This window comes from Canis aureus, chromosome 19 (assembly GCF_053574225.1).
Source record: "Canis aureus isolate CA01 chromosome 19, VMU_Caureus_v.1.0, whole genome shotgun sequence".
Classification (NCBI taxonomy): domain Eukaryota; kingdom Metazoa; phylum Chordata; class Mammalia; order Carnivora; family Canidae; genus Canis; species Canis aureus.
This window is the reverse complement of record NC_135629.1, coordinates 57,600,404-57,622,589: the sequence shown is the minus strand read 5'-3', so window position 1 is coordinate 57,622,589 and position 22,186 is coordinate 57,600,404. Positions and strand designations below refer to the sequence as shown.

The 22,186-nt window shown below is 42.6% G+C and overlaps 1 protein-coding gene and 1 long non-coding RNA gene across 3 annotated transcripts; both read left to right on the top strand.

Annotated features, from left to right (window-relative positions):
• The first annotated feature begins 104 nt into the window (after positions 1–104).
• ZNF556 (zinc finger protein 556) lies at positions 105–13,292 on the top strand. Of its 2 annotated transcripts, none has more exons than XM_077860587.1 (4): positions 105–242; positions 9,064–9,190; positions 9,626–9,809; positions 10,228–13,292. In XM_077860587.1, the coding sequence occupies exons 1-4, from the start codon at positions 240–242 to the stop codon at positions 11,432–11,434; spliced, it is 1,521 nt and encodes a 506-aa protein (XP_077716713.1). In that variant the 5' UTR covers positions 105–239; the 3' UTR covers positions 11,435–13,292. The 2 variants fall into 2 exon arrangements, with proteins under 2 accessions (XP_077716713.1, XP_077716712.1); XM_077860586.1 differs by having other exon boundaries at positions 10,225–13,292.
• A 2,522-nt stretch (positions 13,293–15,814) lies between these two features.
• LOC144290905 (uncharacterized) lies at positions 15,815–17,794 on the top strand. The gene is made up of 2 exons (XR_013358391.1): positions 15,815–16,006; positions 16,190–17,794. It is a non-coding gene; the product is annotated as an uncharacterized LOC144290905 (long non-coding RNA).
• Positions 17,795–22,186: the final 4,392 nt, after the last annotated feature.

Sequence of the window (22,186 nt, the reverse complement as noted above, 5' to 3'; positions counted from 1 at the left end):
CAGCGGGGCTGGGCGGGGTTTGCGGCGCTAGCCAATCAGGGCCCGGGGGCTCGGAGCGCCGTCCAATCAGAGGCCGGGGGCGGGGCGCTCCCAGCCCCGGGCCGCGGCTCCCAGCCGGCGGGAGCCCTAGCGTGCACCTGCGGTAGCGGCCCCAGGTGGCTGGAGCCCGCGTCGCCCTCCCTTGGCCTGGCCGCGGAGTCGCGGCGAGGACTCCGGAGAGCCGGGAGTGGGCCTGAGCCATGGTGAGTGCGCGCGGTCGGGGCTGGGCTCGAACAAGCCGGTACCGGCTGGTGGTGGCCGCGGCCCGGGTTCCCCCGCGCGGTCCCCTCACCATCCAAGTGCCGCCCAAGTTACCACCTTTGGCCCCGGGGTGGAGGGGGGGATGGCTGGGGTCCCCGCGTCCTGTCCCATCCCCGCGTGGGTCTGGGTTCTCGGGGCTGCCTGGGGTGACCAGATGGGCACAGCTGCTATCCACTGGGGGGTCGGGGAATGTCAGGCCCGGGGCAGCTCCTCCCGGGGGACAGTCTTGCGGGGGGTGGGGAGCATCCTGGGGAGACCTGCTTAGGGCCCTGGGCTCGGAGAGATCCCCTGGCCGGTCCTCGATCTCTAAGTGACCCGACCCCAGCTCTCGTTTCCTGGAGGGACTTTAGTTGTCAGCCGAGCAGATGCTGCTATGGGGGGGGGGAGCCTGTTCCTGCCCTCTGGGTTCTCCCTGAAGGAAGCAAAGCCCGAAGGACAGACACCCCCCGCCCCCTCCTCCCCACCCCTCGTGAGCTTGTGCAGCGACCTGCAAAGCAAACCGCACTGGAGACCCACAGCGGGCCGGGGGCCAGCGCCCTTCGCCCTCGGGAGGCTGTTCCGGGAGCGGTTCGGAGAACAGGTGCTGGGGGGTGGATGTCCCACGTGGGCGGGTGGCCGCGCTTGACCCTTGACTCATCTGTGCCTGTGCTCCCGCTCGCCCTGCCCCTCCCCGGCTTTGTCACCTTAGCAAGATTTATTTGGTTATTCGAGTCTCGGATTTTTCAGTAACTGCAAAATACGTTTAATTAGTAGACTTTGAAAGACTAGATAATATCTTTGCAAAGAAACCGGGGAGCAGCCACCTTCAGGGAGATAAAAAGACCTAGTCTTACATTGCATTTGCTGAAAATTCTTTTGTGTCTTTTTTCTCTCCTGGAGCATGTGTGGCTAAGTGTGTCACATCTGTTGTTTTCTTTTTGGTGATGACAACTGGAATCCCAGGGCTTAGCCAAGAGGATGCTACTGGGGAAAAGAATCTAAGAGAAATAGAGAAAGCCTCCCTCCGACTGTGAAATGCAGAAGCATTTCCACACACAAAACCTTTGGCCTATTAACTGGTGGATGACAAGGACTCACCCAGAATGTCAGCTACGGGGAATTTATGACTGTGGATAATTCTATTCTGTTCGGTATTATTGGACTTTGGAGATTCATGCTAAGTCCTGACTACCTGGAGTGGGGGTAGGGGTCGGGCCCAGTGACCCCAAGCTTAGTAAGACCAGCCATGAGACAGCACAGGGAGGACATGAAGTGGTTTCTTTCTGGAGATTCTATCCTGTGCCCGTGTCCTTGCCGGTCCACACCATCTGGAGGAGGAGCGCGTGTGCCTAGAAAAGCTACAGGTCACTACAATGTGTGTGAGGTGGGCGGTGATGCCCTTTCTCAGGTTATGCTGGCCACTGCCTTGAGGCTGTTTCCAAATAATAGGTTTGGGTTGGGCACGCACAGAGGTGGTGCACTCAGGGCGTAGTTTGTGCAAACTGAGAAAGTCTGTCAAGGTCAGACTTAGAGGAGGACTCTTTTGGGGTCTGTCTCCTAGAGAAAGACTTAATGAACATGGGGATTCATTTGGGTTGAACCTTAACTGACTCCAGCCAAGAGCTGCCTGGCTGGTGAGAACTGAAGCCTGAGGAGGGAGAGTTTCCGACCGCAAGTCAGGGAGGGGAGGGCGTGTGTTGCTCCAGGATTCATCCCTGTGTCTGCCTCACTGGGGCCTGACCAGCAGAAGGCTGACATTTCTGCAGTGAGGCTTTGGACCGCACGCCTGTGAATGTGGGTCACCTTCTGAACGTAGTGGGTTTTCTTTGAAAACAGTGGACAAGGGCAGCCCCGGTGGCGCAGCAGTTTAGCACCGCCTGCAGCCCGGGGTATGATCTGGAGACCCTGGATCAAGTCCCACGTCAGGCTCTCTGCATGGAGCCTGCTTCTCCCTCTGCCTGTGTCTCTGCCTCTCTCTCTCTCTGCATCTCTATGAATAAATAAATAAAATCTTAAAAAAAAGAAAACAGTGGACAAGTGAGTGGCTTTATGTGAGCTGATGGCATCAAATGATTTTCTTCCCTTCTGATTTCTATATCAAATGCTGCTGCTGCATAACTTGTCTCCCTACACATTTGGCCTTTTCAGTTCCCTGTTTGAGTGTGTAGGATTTTTATTTTCTTGGGTGAGTAGAAATGGATTGAGAGATAAAATATCAGAGAAGAGAATTCTGGAAGCATACAACAGTTTTCTTCCTTTCTTTGACAAGAGAACTTCCAGACAGGAGATGGGTGTATTTAAGCTCTCAGGTTAATTTTTCACTTTTCCCATAATTTTTTTTAATATCAATGCTTGTCTCTATGGAGTTATGAAACTTAAAATGTATTATTCCTATAAGATAATTCTTATTTTAACCAATATGAGGAAAATTACCTTTGGATAATGCAAATCTTTGAAAATCATACTGCTTTGAATGGGTTAGGTACACCCCTAACATGTGAAGTATCCTACTCATTTTTGAAAATACTCCCCAGCTTGAGGGGCACCTGGGTGGTGCAGTTGGTTAAGTGTCCGACTCTTCGTTGCAGCTCAGGGCATGATCTCCGGGTTGTAGGATCCAGCCCCGTGTTGGGCTCTGTACTCAGTGTGGAGTCTACTTGAGATTCTCTCTCTCCCTCCGCCCCTCCTCACATGTCTCTCTCTAAAAATATATATACATCTTTTTTTTTATTTATGATAGTCACAGAGAGAGAGAGGCAGAGACACAGGCAGAGGGAGAAGCAGGCTCCATGCACTGGGAGCCCGACGTGGGATTCGATCCCGGGTCTCCAGGATCGCGCCCTGGGCCAAAGGCAGGCGCTAAACCGCTGCGCCCCCCAGGGATCCCCATCTTTTTTTTTTTAAAGCAAAATATATACATTTCTCTTTAGGTAAAGTAAATAATGTGTGCAAAGTTTTAAAAACTCTGTGAAACATTGAAAATCTAACATAAGATATCTCCCTGCCAGCATATCCTGGTCCATGCCAGTCCTACCCCAGCCACCCTCAGACAACCAGTTTTAATATAATATTTTCTTGTTCGTTTTTATCAGTGTTTCTTTCTATAAAAAGAAACAAAAGTGCAAAAGCTTTTCTTTTGTTGTGGAAAAGGTAACGTGATGTACACAAGGCAACATGATTTTCTTATTTGTTCTCTTGATAGTCCTGCAGACCTTTTCATATGTCAGAGGGCTTTGATTTTCAAGTTTATGCAACCAGATCTCTCTAATTAGGCACTTAATCTACATCTAATATTTTTTCTACCAAGGTTTGTTCATCAAAACTGACTTTTTCATATTACACAGTAAGCAAACATTCGGAAAGTGTTATTTTCCAATCTTGATTAATGCTTTAACTTTTATGGTGAAATCTATCATGTTTAGAATGTGCATAAAGTTTTATTGGACATTTAAAACTAATCACAGTGTGGGATCCCTGGGTGGCACAGCGGTTTGGCGCCTGCCTTTGGCCCAGGGCGCGATCCTGGAGACCCGGGATCGAATCCCACGTCGGGCTCCCGGTGCATGGAGCCTGCTTCTCCCTCTGCCTATGTCTCTGCCTCTCTCTCTTTCTCTCTCTCTCTCTCTGTATGACTATCATAAATTTAAAAAAAAATTAAAAAAAACTAATCACAGTGTAAACATCCATGGATTCACCACCTAGATTCATAAATGGTATGAATTACAGCCTAAGGTAGCTGTAAGAGTCTCCTGACATGACCCTCCCTGAACTTACCACTGTCTTGTCCATCGATGACCACTGTTGGCTTCTTTGCTTAATCTTCATAAATAAATGAATGAAATCTTTTTTATTTCTTATTTATTTTTTTTAAAAGATTTTATTTATTTATTCATGAGAGACACAGAGAGAGAAGAGGCAGAGACACAGGCAGAGGGAGAAGCAGGCTCCATGCAGGAAGCTCGATGCAGGACTCAATCTCAGGACTTCGCGATCACAACCTGAGCCAAGGGCAGACACTCAACCACTGAGCCAGCCACGTGTCCCAAGTTAACTCTTTTTAAAAAGTCTTGTCTATTTATTTGAGAGAGAGAAAGAGAAAGAGAAAGAGAGAGAGAGAGAGAGAGAGAGGAAGTAGGGGCACAGGGAGAGGAATATTGAGAATCTAAAGCAGACTCCCCTGCTGACCACAGAGTCTGACACTGGCTGGATCTCACAACCCTGAGATCATGACCTGTACTGAAATCAAGAGTTGGGCACTTAACCAACTGCATCACCCAGGCACCCCTGTCTTTCACATTTATTTTTTTTATTTATTTTTTTATTTTTTATTTTTTATTTTTTGTCTTTCACATTTAAATCTAGAATAAAGTGGTTATTGTTCATGGACTAGTTGGGAATACAGTACATTTTTCCCAGTTGGATACCAATTTCTCCCTGCCCCATATATTAAAGCGTGCATCATTTCTGCTCTTGCTCTGCAATGTTTGTTCTGTCATTTATCAAATTTCCATATACATAGAGGTCTCTTCAGGATTATTTTCCTTTCCATGAATCTATATTTTTATCCCTATATTAATAACATTGCCCAGATTACTGTGTTTTCAAATTCCTTGATGTATTTGGAGAGCCCCTACTCTGTTATTAAGAACATTTTGTCTTTTTTTTTTTTACATTTGTCTTTCTATTGGGTTTGGAGAAGTTTTTGTGAAGTCCCAGAAAGATCTGAGAATTTACTAGAATTTTATTAATGCTACAAGTTTCTTTTTTGGGAGCTGACATCTTGGTGACATTGAGTTCTTTCTTCCTTCCTTCCTTCCTTCCTTCCTTCCTTCCTTCCTTCCTTCCTTCCTTCCTTCCTTTAAAAAAGATTTTATTTATTCATGAGACACACACACACACACAGGCAGAGGGAGAAGCAGGCTCCATGCCGGGAGCCTGACGTGGGACTCGATCCCAGGACTCCAGGATCACGCCCTGGGCCAAAGGCATGTGCTAAACCGCTGGGCCACCCAGGGATCCCCATATTCACAGATATATGTAGCCATCACCAGAGGTTTATGGTTTTAGTTCATTTTCATCACCTCCAAGGAAACCTCATACCCTTTGTCTATCACCCTCCATCCTGCTCCTGGCCATAAATAACTATTGGTGTACTTTTTGCCTCTTGAGAATTTCTTATTCTGGACATTTCATGTGACTGGAGTAACATACTTTGTGGTTCTTTCTCCTACAAGTTCAAATCTATGGCTAAGTCCCTCTAGTGACTTTTTTCAGTTATTGTGCTTTTCAACTCCAGGATTTTCATTTGGTTCATTTAGAATAATCTCTGTCTCTTTATTGACATTATTTGGTGCATCATTGTCATCATATATTCCTCTCCATCTTTAATCATGATTGCCTTTAGTTCTTTGAACATATTTATAATAGTTACTTTGAAGCCTTCTTCTGTTAAATCCAGTATCTGTTTGCTCTCAGTTTCTGTTGCCTGTGTATTTTTTGCTATAAAGATCACAAGGTTTTTTTTTGGGCACACCTTGTAATTTCTTGTTGGAAACTGGACACTATAGATAATGTATTGTAGTGTCTTTGGGTACTAGCCCCTATCCTCTGGGGCCTGTGACTGTGTTTGCTGGGTGACTGGCTGGATTATTTTAATCAAATCTATTTCACTCCCCTCCCAGCCCCTTCAGTGTTAATTAAGCCTCTGATGTTCCTCCTCAGTCACCTGGGGATGGCAGTAGTGTTGGCAGGATTTTCTTTTCTTCCCACTGTTAAGCTGTTAAGCTCCATTAAATTGTAGGCTGACTGCTTTATTGTTTTGAACATGCCATGGGGCACACGTTGCCCTATGGACTAACCCAGTCAAATTTGGACTCCTTTGAAGGAATAGCTTAACAGATCACTGTTTGTTAATTATTCAGACCCTTGAAAGGCTCCTCCCAGCTTCCTCTTACCCTGTTTCTCCCTGCAAACAAGGTGGACTACAATTTTTTTTTAATTTTTTTTTATTTATTTATGATAGTCACAGTGAGAGAGAGAGAAGGCAGAGATGTAGGCAGAGGGAGAAGCAGGCTCCATGCACCGGGAGCCCGACGTGGGACTCGATCCCGGGTCTCCAGGATCGCGCCCTGGGCCAAAGGCAGGCGCCAAACCGCTGCGCCACCCAGGGATCCCATGTGGTGGACTACAATTTTACCTGAATCTTGAATCTCTTCCCTGTTGACTTTTCACTACAACTTGCACTGTTTTGGAGAGCACCCTTAGGCTTGGGATTCTCCATCTTCTCCTGTAAATGAAGTGGGTTCTTTGAGAAGAGACTAGGAGCTGCCTGTTTTACAGCCTGCTTTTCTTCCTCGTCAAAATCTCTGGGCCAGGGAACTGCAGTGAGATGGGGACAATGACACACTTATTTCTCAGTGACACTTCACTTTAAGAGCTGAGCAGTAAGTGGAGGAAGGGCAGTTGACTGATGTCTTCTCAGCTTGCCTCTCTTGGGTGTGGAACCTCTGCCCAATGAGGCAGAACAAGAGCAATCAGGTCCCCAGTATTCTCATCAACCCTGTACCCACTGTAGAGCCCACATTCCACAAGTAGGAGCTAGTGGAGCAGAAAGCCTGCACCTGTCAACTGCACTTGCTTGAAGCTTAAACTCAGTAACAGCTAACGGGGGCAGGGTGAGAAATGCTGACATCCTCCTTCCCTGACTAGGGACAGGAGCCTGTGGTTTTGGCCGCAGTCTAAAAAAGGAGTCTAGGGAAAGAGAGTGGTCTTGGTTCACATACCAGACTGTTAACTCTTCTTACTGAATTCTCATAGAACTTCTTGAATACCTGTTTCTTCAGCTGTATGCCCTGGGGACTATTTCTAGAGGCTTGAAATGATGGTTTTAGAAGTAATTTCCTTTAAAGGTCCACAGTGTACCGCATATTGTCATACAGTCGTGTTCTTTCTTTTTCTTTCTTTCTTTCTTTCTTTCTTTCTTTCTTTCTTTCTTTCTTTCTTCTTTCTCTTTCTTTCTTTCTTTCTTTCTTTCTTTCTTTCTTTCTTTCTTTCTTTTTCTTTCTTGTATGTGTGTTCACTTTAAAAATTTTTTCCAACTAGTGTTGTTATTAAATGGAAAGGTAATGGGTTTTATTTTCATCTTGTGTTTTATTCTAGAATCTTGCTAAAAACCTTACTCTTTGGTTCTTTGTGTTCTTTTGGGGCCCAAAAGAACTAACAATGCATATACTTGTTAGTGCTAAGGGTAAGAATGATCTTCCTATTCTTTTGTAATTCTGCATGTTTGTTTATTTTCAGGTGGCACTAGATTGGATCTCTAGTATAATCTTGACTAGGAGTCAGGTAATGGGAACATAGTTTTGTACTTTTTTTGGTAGAAAACAATGAACTTGGGACACCAGGGTGGCTCAGCAGTTGAACGTCTGCCTTTGGCTCAGGGCGTGATCCCAGGATCCCGGGATCAAGTCCCACATCGGGCTCCCTGCAGGGAACCTGCTTCTCCCTCTGCCTGTGTCTCTGCCTCTCTCTCTGTGTGTCTGTCATGAATAAAAAAATAAAATCTTTTTAAAAAAGAAAACAACTTCACTCCATTTGTACGTTCTCTTTTGAATAATATTTTTTAAATGATGCCCTTTATTGGGCTATGCATCTTACCATCAGTTCCCCCATGGTATGAGATTCTTTATGTTTCTGTTGAGTATTATAAAATTGCTTTCATCTTAAGATTATTTCAGGTAAATTGTATTAATTGATTATAGAGTTTCATCGTAAAGTATAACACATGCCTAAAAGTACATAAGACACATTAGACGGTCCATGGAAATAATAAAAAATAAACACCTGTGAAATAAAATCCAACCCTAGACCTAGAACAGTTCTTAACATCAGATACTTCACTGAGAGTGATTCCCTCCTCTCCAGATGCAATCAATATCTTGAATCATGTAGTAGTAATATCCATGCTTTTATCGCCTGTGTATCCATCATTAAATAAAGATACTCTGGGCAGCCTGGTTCAGTGGTTTAGCACTACCTTTGGCCCAGGGTGTGGTCCTGGAGTCCCAGGATCGAGTTCCGTGTCAGGCTCCCTGCATGGAGCCTGCTTCTCCCTCTGCCTGTGTCTCTGCCTCTCTCTCTCTCTCTCTGTCTCATGAATGAATAAATAAAATCTTAAAAAATAATAATACACATATAAGTTAAAATTAGCATGCCTCCAGAAAAATGTCTTTATGCACCCGGTTGGACTTGTGTATTTTGAATGGAGTACATCAAGACAGGGTCAGCTATCCCACATTGCTGGTTGAGTTTCCCCCTTGGGCCTCTCACTGTTGGTGAGGAGAAATGAAGGAAAAACTCCTTCAGTGTGTTTTTATTTATCAGAATCTCATCAATACTTAAGCTTGTGGCTTATGCAGTGCTAAGAGATGTGGTGGGCAATAAGAAAAGAGGTAAAATCATTTTTGTCAAAGAATTGATCATCACAAAATAGTAATATATTTGTTTCATTTGTATAGCACTTCTCTAATTTCTCCAATGTGTTTTGGACTATTCTAGACTTTTCAAAGCCAGGGATCACACAGGAAGGGCCACAGTAAAAATGGAGAGAGAAATAAGTTCAATGTGTTAATGATATGTTAAGACTATGATACAGAGAATGAGTGTGGACATAGATTAGATGTGGGGAGGCTAAAGAATCTTGTTTGAACTTCCTGTGAACTTGAGTCCACTTTCCCTGTGTTGTCAGTGTCATTCATTCTCCTACAATTATGTCATTTGTTTTAGGACTCAGTGGTCTTTGAAGATGTGATTGTGGACTTCACACGAGAGGAGTGGACTCTGCTGAAACCTGCTCAGAGGAAGCTCTACAAAGATGTGATGCTGGAAACCTTCAGGAACCTTGTCTCAATAGGTAAGGAGGCATCAATCCTTCATTTAGTTATATAGAGAATAAGTATTTATTATTCATTAAGCCTATTTCAAGATTTGGAATATAGAAGGAAAACACATTCATAAATAAAACAGGCGAAATCACAGCTGTCATGGATCTAGAGTCTACGTTTCTCTGTGACAGTAAAAATCTATATACTAAACTGTGTTTTTTACTTTATTGTTTAGAATACTTAGGGTCCTTCAGTGTCATTAGTCTGGGTATATATCCATGGGTCACTTTGTGGGCATTGAGAAGTTTGTTGTTTGAAACCTTGTTGTTTTCTGTGCATATTAAATTGCCTTCATTTTGACCTTCTGTGCCTCTAAATAATGAAATTTTGAAACAGCTAAACTAAACGTATTTCTTTGCTCATATGTGCCTTTCTTATAAGATTTATTCACTGTTTTGTTTTAGATGATGAGACTCAACTGAAAATCAATGGGTCTATTTCTCAGCAGGATAGTTTTGGAGAAAAATTATCCAATGATCAGAAAATAGCAAGGTTCATAAAAAATGATTCCTGGACCTCCCTTTTTGGAGAAAATTGGGAAGACCAGTGCATTGAAGATAAGTACAACAATGAGGAGGGACACTTGAAGTAAGTTGCATTTAGGAGAAAATTCAATATCCCAGTAGAGAATCTTACTATTTCATGGAATTAAAAAACAAAAACAAAAAAACTGATAAACCTAGCTCCAGATTTGTTCATTCACAAATTCCTCCCTTTTTTCCTTCATGTGACTCAGACATTGAGCATTTGAAAGATAATTCAGTGGGAAGCAATTATCAGGGGACCCTATATGAGAAATGCTGTTGTAATAATGGGCTGTGCTTAAGTCCATTCCCAAAGCAGCTAGTTTGTTCCACTTTGAAATAATTCTGACAGGACAAAAAACCCCACATTAATACAGAAAATGGTATAAATGTAATCCTAGCAATCATTAACAAATATTAATAAATCATAAATACACAAACTATTAATAATGTGCTCTCCCCACCTTCTTTTTTCAAAGCAGAAGTCATATGGTGGAGCGACTCTGTGAAAGTAGCAAAGGTAATATGTGTGGAGAAGCCATCAGCCATATTCCAAACCTTAAGCTGTACAAGAAAACTCCTAGTGGAGTAAAACTGTATGAATGCAGTCAGTGTGGAAAAGTCTTCAGGCATCGTTCATCTCTTAAGAGGCACAAAAGGAGTCACGCTGGATACAAGCTATATCAGTGTGAGGAATGTGGGAAAGCCTTCAGTTGTTCTTCATACCTAAGGAATCATGTGAAAACTCACAGTGGAGAGAAACCCTATGCATGTAAACTTTGTGGAAAAACATTTATTCGTTCCCATTCCCTCACTGGACATATAAGGAGTCACACTGGAGAGAAACCTTATGAATGTATGCAATGTGGGAAAGCCTTCAGTTGTCCTAAATCCTTTCGAGTACATGTGATGATGCATAATGGTGGGAAACCCTATGAATGTAAGCAGTGTGGAAAAGGCTTTAGCTGTCCCAAGTCTTTTCGAGTACATATGATCATGCACACTGGAGAGAAACCCTATGAATGTAAGCAGTGTGGGAAAGCCTACTGTTGGCTCACATCCTTTCAGAGACATGTGAGAATTCACAATGGAGAGAAACCCTATAAATGTGAAAAATGTGGGAAAGCATTTGGTTGGCCCTCATCCTTACACAAACATGTCAGAATGCACGCTGGAGAAAAACCTATAAATGCAAGCAATGTGGAAAGGCCTTCGGATGGTCCTCATCCTTCCAAAAATGTAAGAATGCAGACTGGAGAGAAACCCTATAAGTGTGATACGTGTGGGAAAGCATTTGGTTGGTCTTCATCCTTACACAAGCATAACAGAATGCACAATGGAGAGAAACCCGTAAATGTAAGCAATGTGGGAAAACTTTCAGGTGGCCCTCATCCTTCCAAAAATGTAAGGATGCAGATTAGAGAAAAGCCCTATAAATGTGAAAAATGTGGGAAAGCATTTGGTTGGTCCTCATCCTTACATAAACATGTCAAGAAACACGGTGGAGAGAACCCTATAATTGTAAGCAGTGCAGGAAGGCCTTCAAATGGCCCTCATCCTTCCAAAACCATAAGGATGCAGACTAGAGAGAAATCTCATAAATGTGAAAAATGTGGGAAAACTTTTAATTGTCCCAAATCCTTTCATAGTCATGTGAGAACTCATAGTCCAAAGAAAACTTATAAGTAATGTGAGAAAACCTGATGCAAATTAATTTGTGTAAAACTGTATGGAAAATCCACACCAAAAGAGAAATCTTATAAAAGTTACAAAGATGGTATCTCATCCTTAATGTGGACTGCTAGCAAGTGAATTTCTGTATCTCTTCAACTAAACATCAAGATGAGAATTCTCAAGTATTCTAAGTATATCTATATATAGTACATGAATTTTGATATATTATGGATTTTTTCATTCATGAATTCAGGTGATATTTCTGTTTCCATTTTGAAATGTGATGCAGCCATGGGTGACTTGATGTGTTTTAAATATGCATTAGGTTTAATTTTATATAGTTTTTAAAATTATTCGGTAAGTATGGGGCCTTTAAGCTACTGTAACATTGGTATTTGTTTGGATTTTCTTATGGGCCCAGTGTGTTCCAAACTGGGTTTCACCTTCCCATTACATATTATTCCATCTTATTATCTTCCTGAGAGAACCTACAACTTTTAAAGTTGGCACTTCTTTGCTTACACAAGGTATGTATTCTCAACACCTTTTTTTTTTTTTTTTGGCTAGAGGATCATTATTCCATTTTTCTGGCTTGCAATTTTGTAAATATGTAAGCTGGTAAAAATTTATAGGTATGCAATGGTCTTGAAAGAGTATAGTTTCATTTAAACTATTATTTCCATCTGCTGCTGTATTGTCCTGGCTTCTGGTTAGGAAGTGGACAACACATTTGAATTAAGAAGGGAGACAATGAGGGGCACCTGGGTGGCTCAGTCAGTTAAGCATCTGCCTTGGACTCAGGTCATTATCCCAGGGTCCTGGGACCAAACCTCACGTGGGGCTCCCTACTCAGTGGGGAGCCAGCTTCTCCCTCTCCCTCTTCCCCTCCCCCTTGCTTGTGCTCTCTCTCAAATAAATTTTTTTTTCAAATAAATTTTTTTTAAGGAAGAGAGACAATGAAATCTAGAGGGGAGATGGTTCTGTTAGATAGTGTTCTATCAACACAGATAAGGCTAGGAACTACATTTCCCAGGATGCCTTCTCTATATGGTCCCATGATAGAATTCTGTAAGAGCCTAGCTTGCATGAGATTTGGAAGAAACAATCTTCAGCTTATTGAGCCACCACCATGTGAGGAGATAGACAGATGCATAGGGGCTTTGTGGGCACCATCTCCAGCTTATTTTCCTGATTGCTAGTCTTGCTGATCAAAAGTGTCCTTAAAATGAACAACTGCATGACTCCCATTCTGTCAGAGGGGTAGGCTTTCACATCCACCCTACCAGCTTTCCCATCATGGATGCACCTCCATGGTTAGATGTCTACAGCTTGCATTTTCCTGAAAGCCCTGTACTGTACTGATTAGGACATCATGGCTGTTGCTCTTATCTAATATGTTCTGACCTCTCTTCTCTGGATCGTAAGATATTCATATCACATCTGATTTGTATGGTGAACAGCTCATCCTCTTAATATTTCTCATGCTTCTATGTTTCTGATTCTACTAGAACAGATGCAGTGTTGCATCAATAACAACATATGGGACTGTGTTTCCCTCCAGCATCATTGAGCAGCTACCCCAAACCAGTATTTCTATGAAATAAATAAGCATTACTGACATAGTGGGCAGACTATGTGGGTTTCCTGTTACTCCGCACTGACTACCATCCCTCAGGGTGTGTTCAATTATTAAGATTGAGCATGTGTGGTTAGATACAATGTGTTTTTTGGTTGAACAAATGCTGTGTTTCTGAAAAATATTCTATTAATTGTTTTCATATGAGTTATGTACTTTATATGTTTCTGAGAAATCTTATTAACTATGTTTTCAAATGTATACTAATAAATGTCAATCTCTTTAATTTACTGAAAATACAGTAAAATATTGCAACTCTGAGCTGTCAAATCAACCTTGTAACTGTGAATTTAAGATTTGTAGAAATTTAGGCAGTTTTCATACTAGTGTATTTTATTTGTATATAGTGTTATAATTGTTTCAGCATAACTTATTCATAATAGTAAAAACTTAAATAATAGTTTTAGCAATTTAATTAGGTAGCAAATAAGTCTAGCAAATGATATAAAATATTCTGATGAGAAAGTATTTTAAACTTTGTTGGAAAATATAAAAGCAGAGTGAAGTAAAATATAAACTATGACAAGGGAGCTAAAAGGGGTGAGGAACAAAGGATAGAGGTCTCAGTGAATGAGAATATCATCGATTCATGTATATTTACACTACCTAATATGCCTTAGATCCTTTCTGGAAGTGTTCAAAAGTGTTAGTAAATAGTGGGTGGTAATACAGGAATAATTCTCCACTCGTTAAGTTATCAGTAATTATTTTCCATAAAAGTGAAGATATAGTTCAGCCACTTTTTTGCAATGGTTAAAAATTTTAAGGCATGTCATGTATGTTTATGAGACTGGACATGGGTATTTGGGATCAGAGAGTTCATATGGATTTGAAGCACAGTGTATGGGTGTTTATATTTAACATCCTCATGAAATAATTTGAAATGGCCTCATATATTTGGTATTCTCATCTTGGGGCTCCATTTTGCTTGTTACAGGTATTCTTTGCACATGCTTAGACTTCCAATACACATTAAGAAAGAAAAATATAACAGTATTTTGTTTAATTAAAAGGGAGATAAAGTCCAGTCTTCATCTGTTTTTTCACGTTAATTGTTGTTTTCACAGCACAGCAGAGATTAATGTAATTTCATAATCCTTATTACCTCATTTGATCACTTCTCCCAACATCCTTCCAATTGTACAAGTGACAGAAGTTGGCATGGAAGCAGGGTCCTGCATAAGCTTATGCACCTGATAATAGTGCATAATTATAATGGAGCCTCTCTATTTTGAAGGCCTAATGTGTGCCACCGCCTGTCCTGGGCACTGTTGGAAATTTGAAAATCTCACAATTCTAGAGGACAAGGATATTTACGCAATTTTCTTTTTTTTTAAAGAGCTTTTGGTTTTTTTTTAAGATCTTATTTATTTTTTCATAAGACACACCAGAGAGAGGCAAAGACACAAGCAGAGGGAGAAGCAGGCTCCATGCAGGGAGCCGGATGCAGTAGTCAATCCCAGGACTCCAGGATCACACCCTGAGAAGGCAGATGTTTAACTGCTGAGCTACGCAGGTTGCCTGTAATTACACAATTTTCAAAACGTAATGTTAAATTTTAAACATGTATTCAAAAGACTATATTCTGGAAAGAGTAAAGGTAAAAGGAAGACTAGATCAGAAGGTTAAGAGTGGGGGGACATTTGGGCACTAAGAGGTTGTTTCCTGGGGGGGGGGGATGGAGTGTTCTGTATTTTTACTATGGTAGTACAAGTATGAATTTATGAAAACCCACAGAACTATACTTACAATGGCCAGTTTTTTAAAATGAATTATTAGAAAACAAGGCAACAAATACATGAACTAAAGGGAAATTTAGACTCACCTACACCTTGATGTTTAGGTGAACAATGACAGTCCTTCCCACCTCCTAAAGACCTGTGACCCATCAGGCCTTTCTTGTAACTCATCTGAAGTTAGAAAACACTCCAGGGTCACACCTGTCCACACCTTAGTCACATTACCTGAAGGAAATGAAAGGGAACCAGCAGAGTGTCTCTAGGCTTACACTGTGTTCCTGGACTCTCGGGAATTCTGTGGCTTACAATGTAAAAGCAATTCCAGAGCATTCTCAAGGAGATCCCCGGGAGTGGGGGGAGGGGGGAGTCGGCTTGGTGGTGGGTACACACATTCGGTCCTGTCTGCGGCCATCTGCAGCTCCACGCGGACCACCTGACCTCTCCGGGTCGGAGCCAACTCTGACCTGCACCGCGGAAAATCTTCGCTGCCCATGGACCCCGGAGGCGCTCCGCTTGTCATTCCTCCGCAGCAGCTCCACGCGGCTGCAATGAGAGTCCGGAGGAGAGTGTGACAGGTGACGCGCATCCTTCCTCCAGGGCGAGGGCGACGGCTCCCGCGGGACCTCAGCAACCTGCCAGCCAGGCAACTTGGACTTCCATCCGCCCCAGCCCTGACCCCTACCACGTGCGCCACGTGCTCCACGTGCTCAGCAGGACGCGACGCTCACAGCCATGCGCATGCGCACCCCCCCCTGCGCCCTCGCTCCCGTACTGAGCTGGGCGGCGTCGCGCACGCGCAGTCGACCCCCGGGCTTTCTCGCCTCCGAGCTCCCCAACAGCTCCAGGCTGAATCTGCAGAACCCTTCCCGCCGCACGCCGTGCTCACTCCCGACCCTGAGCCCCCGCGGCTCCCACGGTGGAAATGCAGTTTGTGCGGTGTCCAGCGTGCTCCCGGCAGGCAGCGCGGGCGCAGTCACGGCGGAGGCGGGCGTGCGCGGGCCCAGACTCGTGCCGCCGGGCGCTCCTCTCTAGGAGCTTCGGGGAGAACGCGCAGTCGCAGTTGTCGTCTGGGTGGGCCCGGGATGCTGAGGAGGCGTCCCGGAAGTCCCGCCCCCGCGCCTATCTACCAGCTTCCGGGTGGCTCCTCGGTCACAGAAGTGGTCGCAGGTAGCCTGGAAACGGGATGTCCTGGCTTTCCTCCCAGGGGATGCGGTGAGTGCGCGGGCCTGCGAGGCCGCAGGGCCGGCGGCGAGAGTCCACCCGGGGATGCGAACACCGAGGGGAGCACCGCGGGGAGCGCCGGGGCGGAGCAGGGGTGCGGGGAGGGGGCGGATCGAAGTAGGACCCCCCCCCCCCCATCCAGGTGTCAGGGGCTGAGAACCCGTCTCCCCGCAGAAACCTACAGCACAGCGAGGCCCTGGCGGCTGGCGGCTCTTGGGTACCGGGCGCTGACGACACCATCGCCCGCCGCCGGTCATGGAGACGGGGGGCTGCGCTGGGCGCAGGGGGGCTTTGTGCACACTGCGGGTTCTGCGGTGTGATCGCCCATTTTCCAGCAGGTCAGCCGAAGTATCCTTCGAGAATTCACTTGGGAGCCCACGGGAACCCTGTACTGTTTGGCATGGGGAACCTAACCCTTCACTCTGGGCAGACCAGAGGGATGTGAGCCCCTGAATATGTTGGTATAGGTGTGTGTGTCTGTGTGAACCTGGCCTTTCAGTAAGCATTTAGGCTGTGGCCTGGGTGCTGTTGGTTGACCAGTGATCAGGACAGAGGGAGTATCTCTTCCTACCTGCAGCTGAAATTCTTTTTTTTTTTTTTAAAGATTTTATTTATTTATTCAGGATAGACACAGAGAGACAGAGACAGAAGCAGGCTCCATGCCGGGAGCCTGACGCGGACTCGATCCCAGGAATCCAGGATCACGCCCTGGACCAAAGGCAGGTGCTAAACCGCTGAGCCACCCCCTGCAGCTGAAATTCTTAAGGACACCTCATCAAAGTACAAGGTGTATCGGATGGTGATAGGTTCTTTTTTTTTTTAAGATTTTATTTATTATTTATTCATGAGAGACACAGAGAGGCAGAGACACAGGCAGAGAGAGAGGGAGAAGCGGGCTCCATGCAGGGAGCCCGACATGGAACTCGAACCTGGGTCTCCGGGATCAGGCCCTGCCGAAAAGAATAGAATCAAATTGAATCGAATTGAATCGAAACGATTTGAATCGAATCGAAACGAAAAGAATCGAATCGAATCAAATCGAAAGGAATCGAATCAAATTGAATCGGAAAGAATCGAAGCGAATCGAATGGAATTGAAAAGAATCAAATCGAAAAGAATCAAATCAAATCGAATTGAAAAGAATCGAATCGAATCGCGGCCAAAGGCGGTGTTAAACCGCTGAGCCACCCGGGCTGCCCGGTTCTAAAGGGAAAAAGAAAGTGGAAGAAGAGTGCAGAGGGCCTGGGCTTTGTTGGTGTCTCTTGGAGGTCAGTCAGAGTGTGTGAAGCTTTATTCCAGGTTTCAAAGTCTAGGTGATTGTGTCTGTCTGGGGGCCACATGGGACTTGGCTGGCATTGTCCGTGTGGCGGAGTTGTGTTCACACAGGAGTGTCTGTGAGTCTCCTGCATTTACTGTGATGAGAGCAGTTCTTTGTCTCTATGTTTCGCATGCTGTGTGTAATAAGGTAATGTTGGCCATTTCTTCATTGGAAACAGGGTCTGTTCAATTCTTCTCTCCGTTTTTGAATTAGGTTGTTTGTTTTGCTATTGAGTTGTGTGTGGGTTCTTTATCAGATACATGACTTTGCAATTATTTTCTCTCATTCTGTTGGTGGTCTCTTCATTTTTTTGATGGAGAAAAGTTTCAGGTAACTAAAAGTACAACAGTCTCAACCACCTAACACCCATTAGGATGGCTACTTTAAAAAAAAAAAACAACTCAGAAAATAACAAGTGAAGATGTGGAGAAATGGGAAGTCTTGTGTACTGGGTGTAGGAATGTAATGTGGAATTGCTAATGAAAATAGTATGGCTGAAAAAAAAAGAAAATAGTATGGCTGTCTTAAAAATATTAAAAATTGAATTACTGTGTGATCCAGCAGTTGTACTTCTGAGTATATACCCCCAAAAATTGAAAGCAGGGACTAGATATTAGTACATCCATGCTCGTAGAAGCATTATTCATAATAGCTAAAGGGTGGAAGCAACCCAGATGTCCATCGATGGATGGATGGATAAATGAAATGTGGTGTATATATGCAATGGGATATTATTCAGCCTTAAGGAAGGAAATTCTAACACATACTACAAAATGAATAAGCCTTGAAAACATTATGCTAAATGAAATAAGACAGTTACCAAAAGACTGATACATGGTGGTTGCCAGAGGTCAGGTCATGATGAGGGGAATGGGGAGTTCTTGTTAAATAGGTTGAGTCTCAGTTTTGCAACATGAAAACAGTTCTGGATGGTGCTGATAGCTGCACAACAATGTGAATATACTTGGTGACCCTGAACTGCACCCTTTAAAATGGTTAAGATAGTAAACTTTATATTTTGTATTTTACCACAATTAAAAAATATATAAAAGTATCTCAATTTAACAACCAAATTCATGCTTCATACAATAATAGTCTCCTCTGGAATGGAGGAAAGGGCCTGTCTTCTTATGCTAGAGTATTTGTTATCTGCTGCTGCATAGTATCACTTCAAAACCTACAGATTAAAACATTTATTTTGCTAACAAACCTGCCATTTGACCAGGACTGGGTATTGACGTATCTGCTCCATTCCATCACCACACTAGAACCAGTTGGAGTGTACTTTTGGCCAACTAGTTTTTACAGTTCCTACCATCTCTTTTTATCCTGGAGATCATAGGGAACTTTATAGCAAATAGCAGGGTTGACACATGAAACAATACAATATCTTTTTTTTCCCTTTTAGCAAAAGTGCCCTTTTTAGTTCACCATCAGCAAATCTGGTCTCTATCCAATCTGAAAGAAAATCAAAACCAAGTCATAAAAAGACAAGGTTATTACGTTTGGTTGGACTCTGAAAATCACAATTCATTGTCTTTTCTTATCTTGTAAAACTGTTTCTTTAGTTTCATTTTCTGGGATTTGAGGATATGCATTATTAGTAGTCATTACTAGATGGGAGCAGAGAGCATCAGTCAGATTTCACTAGAGGATCAAATCAGCTCAAGCATCTCAACAGCATGTGTTTTTGGAGGCTTTAGGATGCTGCTTACGCCAAGGCTGCTGCTGAGGCACCTCACCCTTGCACACGTAAAGGGCTTGTGTGCCCCTACAAAAGCCTCTACCTATGACCCTGAGTTCTGCCAAATGGCTGCTAGTGTGCCTAATGCTTTTTTCGGACAACAGGCTATCATATTGTACGATCTGGCCCTGTGATCACAGCAATTTTCTCACTTTTGCATCTCTCTCTGTATGTGGACCTGAGCCAAGCCAACTTGGTGGCTTCATTCTCTTTTTCTGAGAACATTCCTAGCCATAAATGTGAGTCTGCTAGGTCATGTGTTACCTCTTTCCCTTAGTTAGGAAATTTACATGGAAGTGAAATATATGTAAGTTGCCATATCATGCCTTACATATAACTTTTTTCCAAACAAACTAAACATAAATGTGAAAATTTAAACAATTTAAGAAGAAATCACAAGAGATCATCATGAATTTGGAATAGGCAAAAATTTCTTAAACAGAACACAAAAATAATAATCATGGAGAATAGAGTGCACTGTAAGTAAGAAGTGCCCCCTGCCCCAAAAAAGTCAACATTCATAGAGTAAAAGAGCAGCCCAGAGAATAGAAAGAAGAAGTTTCAACCTGTATATATGGCAAAGGACTTGTACCCAAAATATATCACATGCCCCTGCAAGTTAATAAGAAAAGTGCAGGCAATGCAAAAGAAAATGAATCCTTCACAAAGGAAGATATTCAAATAGCTAGTATAGAGAGGGAGACAGAACATGGAAGACTCCTAACTCTGGGAAACGAACTGGGGGTGGTGGAAGGGGAGGAGGGCGGGGGGTGGGGGTGACTGGGTGGCGGGCACTGAGGGGGGCACTTGACGGGATGAGCACTGGGTGTTATTCTGTATGTTGGCAAATTGAACACCAATAAAAAATAAATGTATTAAATAAATAACAAATAGCTAGTATAGATTTAACTTAGCTATAATTAATGATAATTATAATATAGATGTATAACTAGAATAGAAATGTTCAATTTGGTTAGTCATCAGGAAAATACAAATTAAAAGCACAATGAGATAGCAGTACGTCCTCACCAGAGTTGTTAAAATGAATATATACAAAATACTGGCAGGAGAATGTCAGTGAAGATGTAGAGTGACTGGAATTCTTCCACACTGTGGAGTGTAAGTTGATATAACCACTTTGGAAAAGTGTTTCCAGTATCTGCTAATACTGAGAGTATGCATTCCCCATGTCCCGTGTGTGTGTGTGTGTGTGTGTGTGTGTGTATACACACACACATATTCCAAATAGAAATGCATATATACTTTTACCAAGAAGGTACTTGCTAGAATGACCAACGCACTGCTATTTATAATAGCTCTACATTGGGAACTACTCATATCTATCAACAATAGAATGGATATTTTCAGGTAATAACAGAATAAAAATCAAAACAAGACAAAACAAACAGCTGGAGACTGACTTACAATGTTGCTTGGAAACCCAGATACACAAAAATATGTAATTCTAATTAAAGAAAATACAAACTAGGTGAAACCCATTCATGCTCTCATCTTTTGAGGATAGTGACTGGAAGGGAGCACAAATGGTTCTCCAGGTGCTGGCAGTTTTCTGTTTCTTGATTTGGTGATTACATGGGTGCATTAAATTTATAAAAACCCAGTGAGCCATTTTAGAATATGTTCACTTTTCTTTTTTTTTTATGTTCACTTTTCTATATGCCTATTGCACTTCTGTAAAAAGTTAAAAGGAACAGGGACAGTTGGGTGGCTCAGTGGTTGAGTGTCTGCCTTCAGCTCGGGGCATGATCTCAGGGTCCTGGGATCGAGACCCACATCAGGCTCCCCATAGGGAGCTTTCTTCTCCTTCTGCTTATGTCTCTGCCTCTCTCTCATGAGTAAATTTTTAAAGTCTTTAAAAAAGAAAATAAAAAGTTAAAAGGAACAAATGGAAAACGTGACTATGAATATATCAGCAAAATTAAGAACTCCAAGGATGAAGCCTGCAATTTACATACACCTGAAGAGAAACTTAGTGGAAAGTAAGAAAACATAGAAGAGAATGTCAAGGATGAAGCCCACAGAGGCAAAACTGGTGGTAAGTACAGAGGAGAGAGTATGAGCCATTATGCCATTTAAAATTATGGACCTTGGAATGTATCAAAAGGGGAAAAATTATACTTATTGCAGAACTCTGTTCCAGTACCTATAAAATATCATTTAAATGCTAAAACTGTATCCAACCTCAGTAAACCCAACAGCTCACTCTGTCCTCTCCCCCTGGAATACAAAATCTTGCCTGTGAGGAGCCTGGAATACAAACTGTCCTATTTTCAGTAAACCAGTCAGTCCAACAGGAAAGTTCTTATAGTTCAGAATATCATACTGTTCCATATATGTTTTTCTTCTAAGGAGCCAGTCACCAGTGTTGTTATTCAACTAGTTCTTCCTTAGAGGAAGTGGAGCTAAAAAGAGATGCATAATCTGTAATGGAAAATGAACTCAGAAAAGCAAAATATTTAAGGTTGTGGCATAGCTTTGGAAAGTTTTATTTGATACACCAATTGATCACTTACTTCCAGCATATTCAAATGTAAAAATATCTAATATCCATAATATCTACAATGTCCATTCCAATCTTTGTGTAAGTTAAATGAGAAAACATAATAAATGCATGGGAAACTAAAATTGTACATATCAACACATGAAAATAGAGACATTAAATTTATATCTATGTGTTAATTGAAATTGCCATGTACTCTCTAATGCTTGGGGACCATTAGTAATCTATGAATGTAGTGTGGTTTCATAAAAATCTGTATTTGAAATCCAGGCAAACCTGTGACTGAGATAAATTATGGAAATCGGTACACAGAGTGTCTTTCACAGAAGAGTTCAAAGGACTCGACTCTTGTAGAGTCATTTAAAGACATCGTGGGTAGGATTGGGAAATTAATGACATTGGGAAAAGAAGTTTTGGCTACACTGGGCAGCGACTCCTCCATCACAAGAATTGCTCTAACCAGTGCTATCTTCTATTTGATGAAAATTCCAACATGAATGAAATTAAGTTCAAGCTACTCATGTTCTTAGAAACTTTTTACATCGTGAAACATGTACGGTTACAACTTCACCGCTGGAGAGAGGACAT

What these genes read in the sequence shown, in the direction of transcription:
- ZNF556 (XM_077860586.1), top strand. An exon ending in CAGGAACCTTGTCTCAATAG is followed by an intron (nt 9,191 to 9,625) that starts GTAAGGAGGCAT and finishes GTTTTGTTTTAG; the next exon opens with ATGATGAGACTCAACTGAAA. An exon ending in AATGAGGAGGGACACTTGAA is followed by an intron (nt 9,810 to 10,224) that starts GTAAGTTGCATT and finishes CTTTTTTCAAAG; the next exon opens with CAGAAGTCATATGGTGGAGC.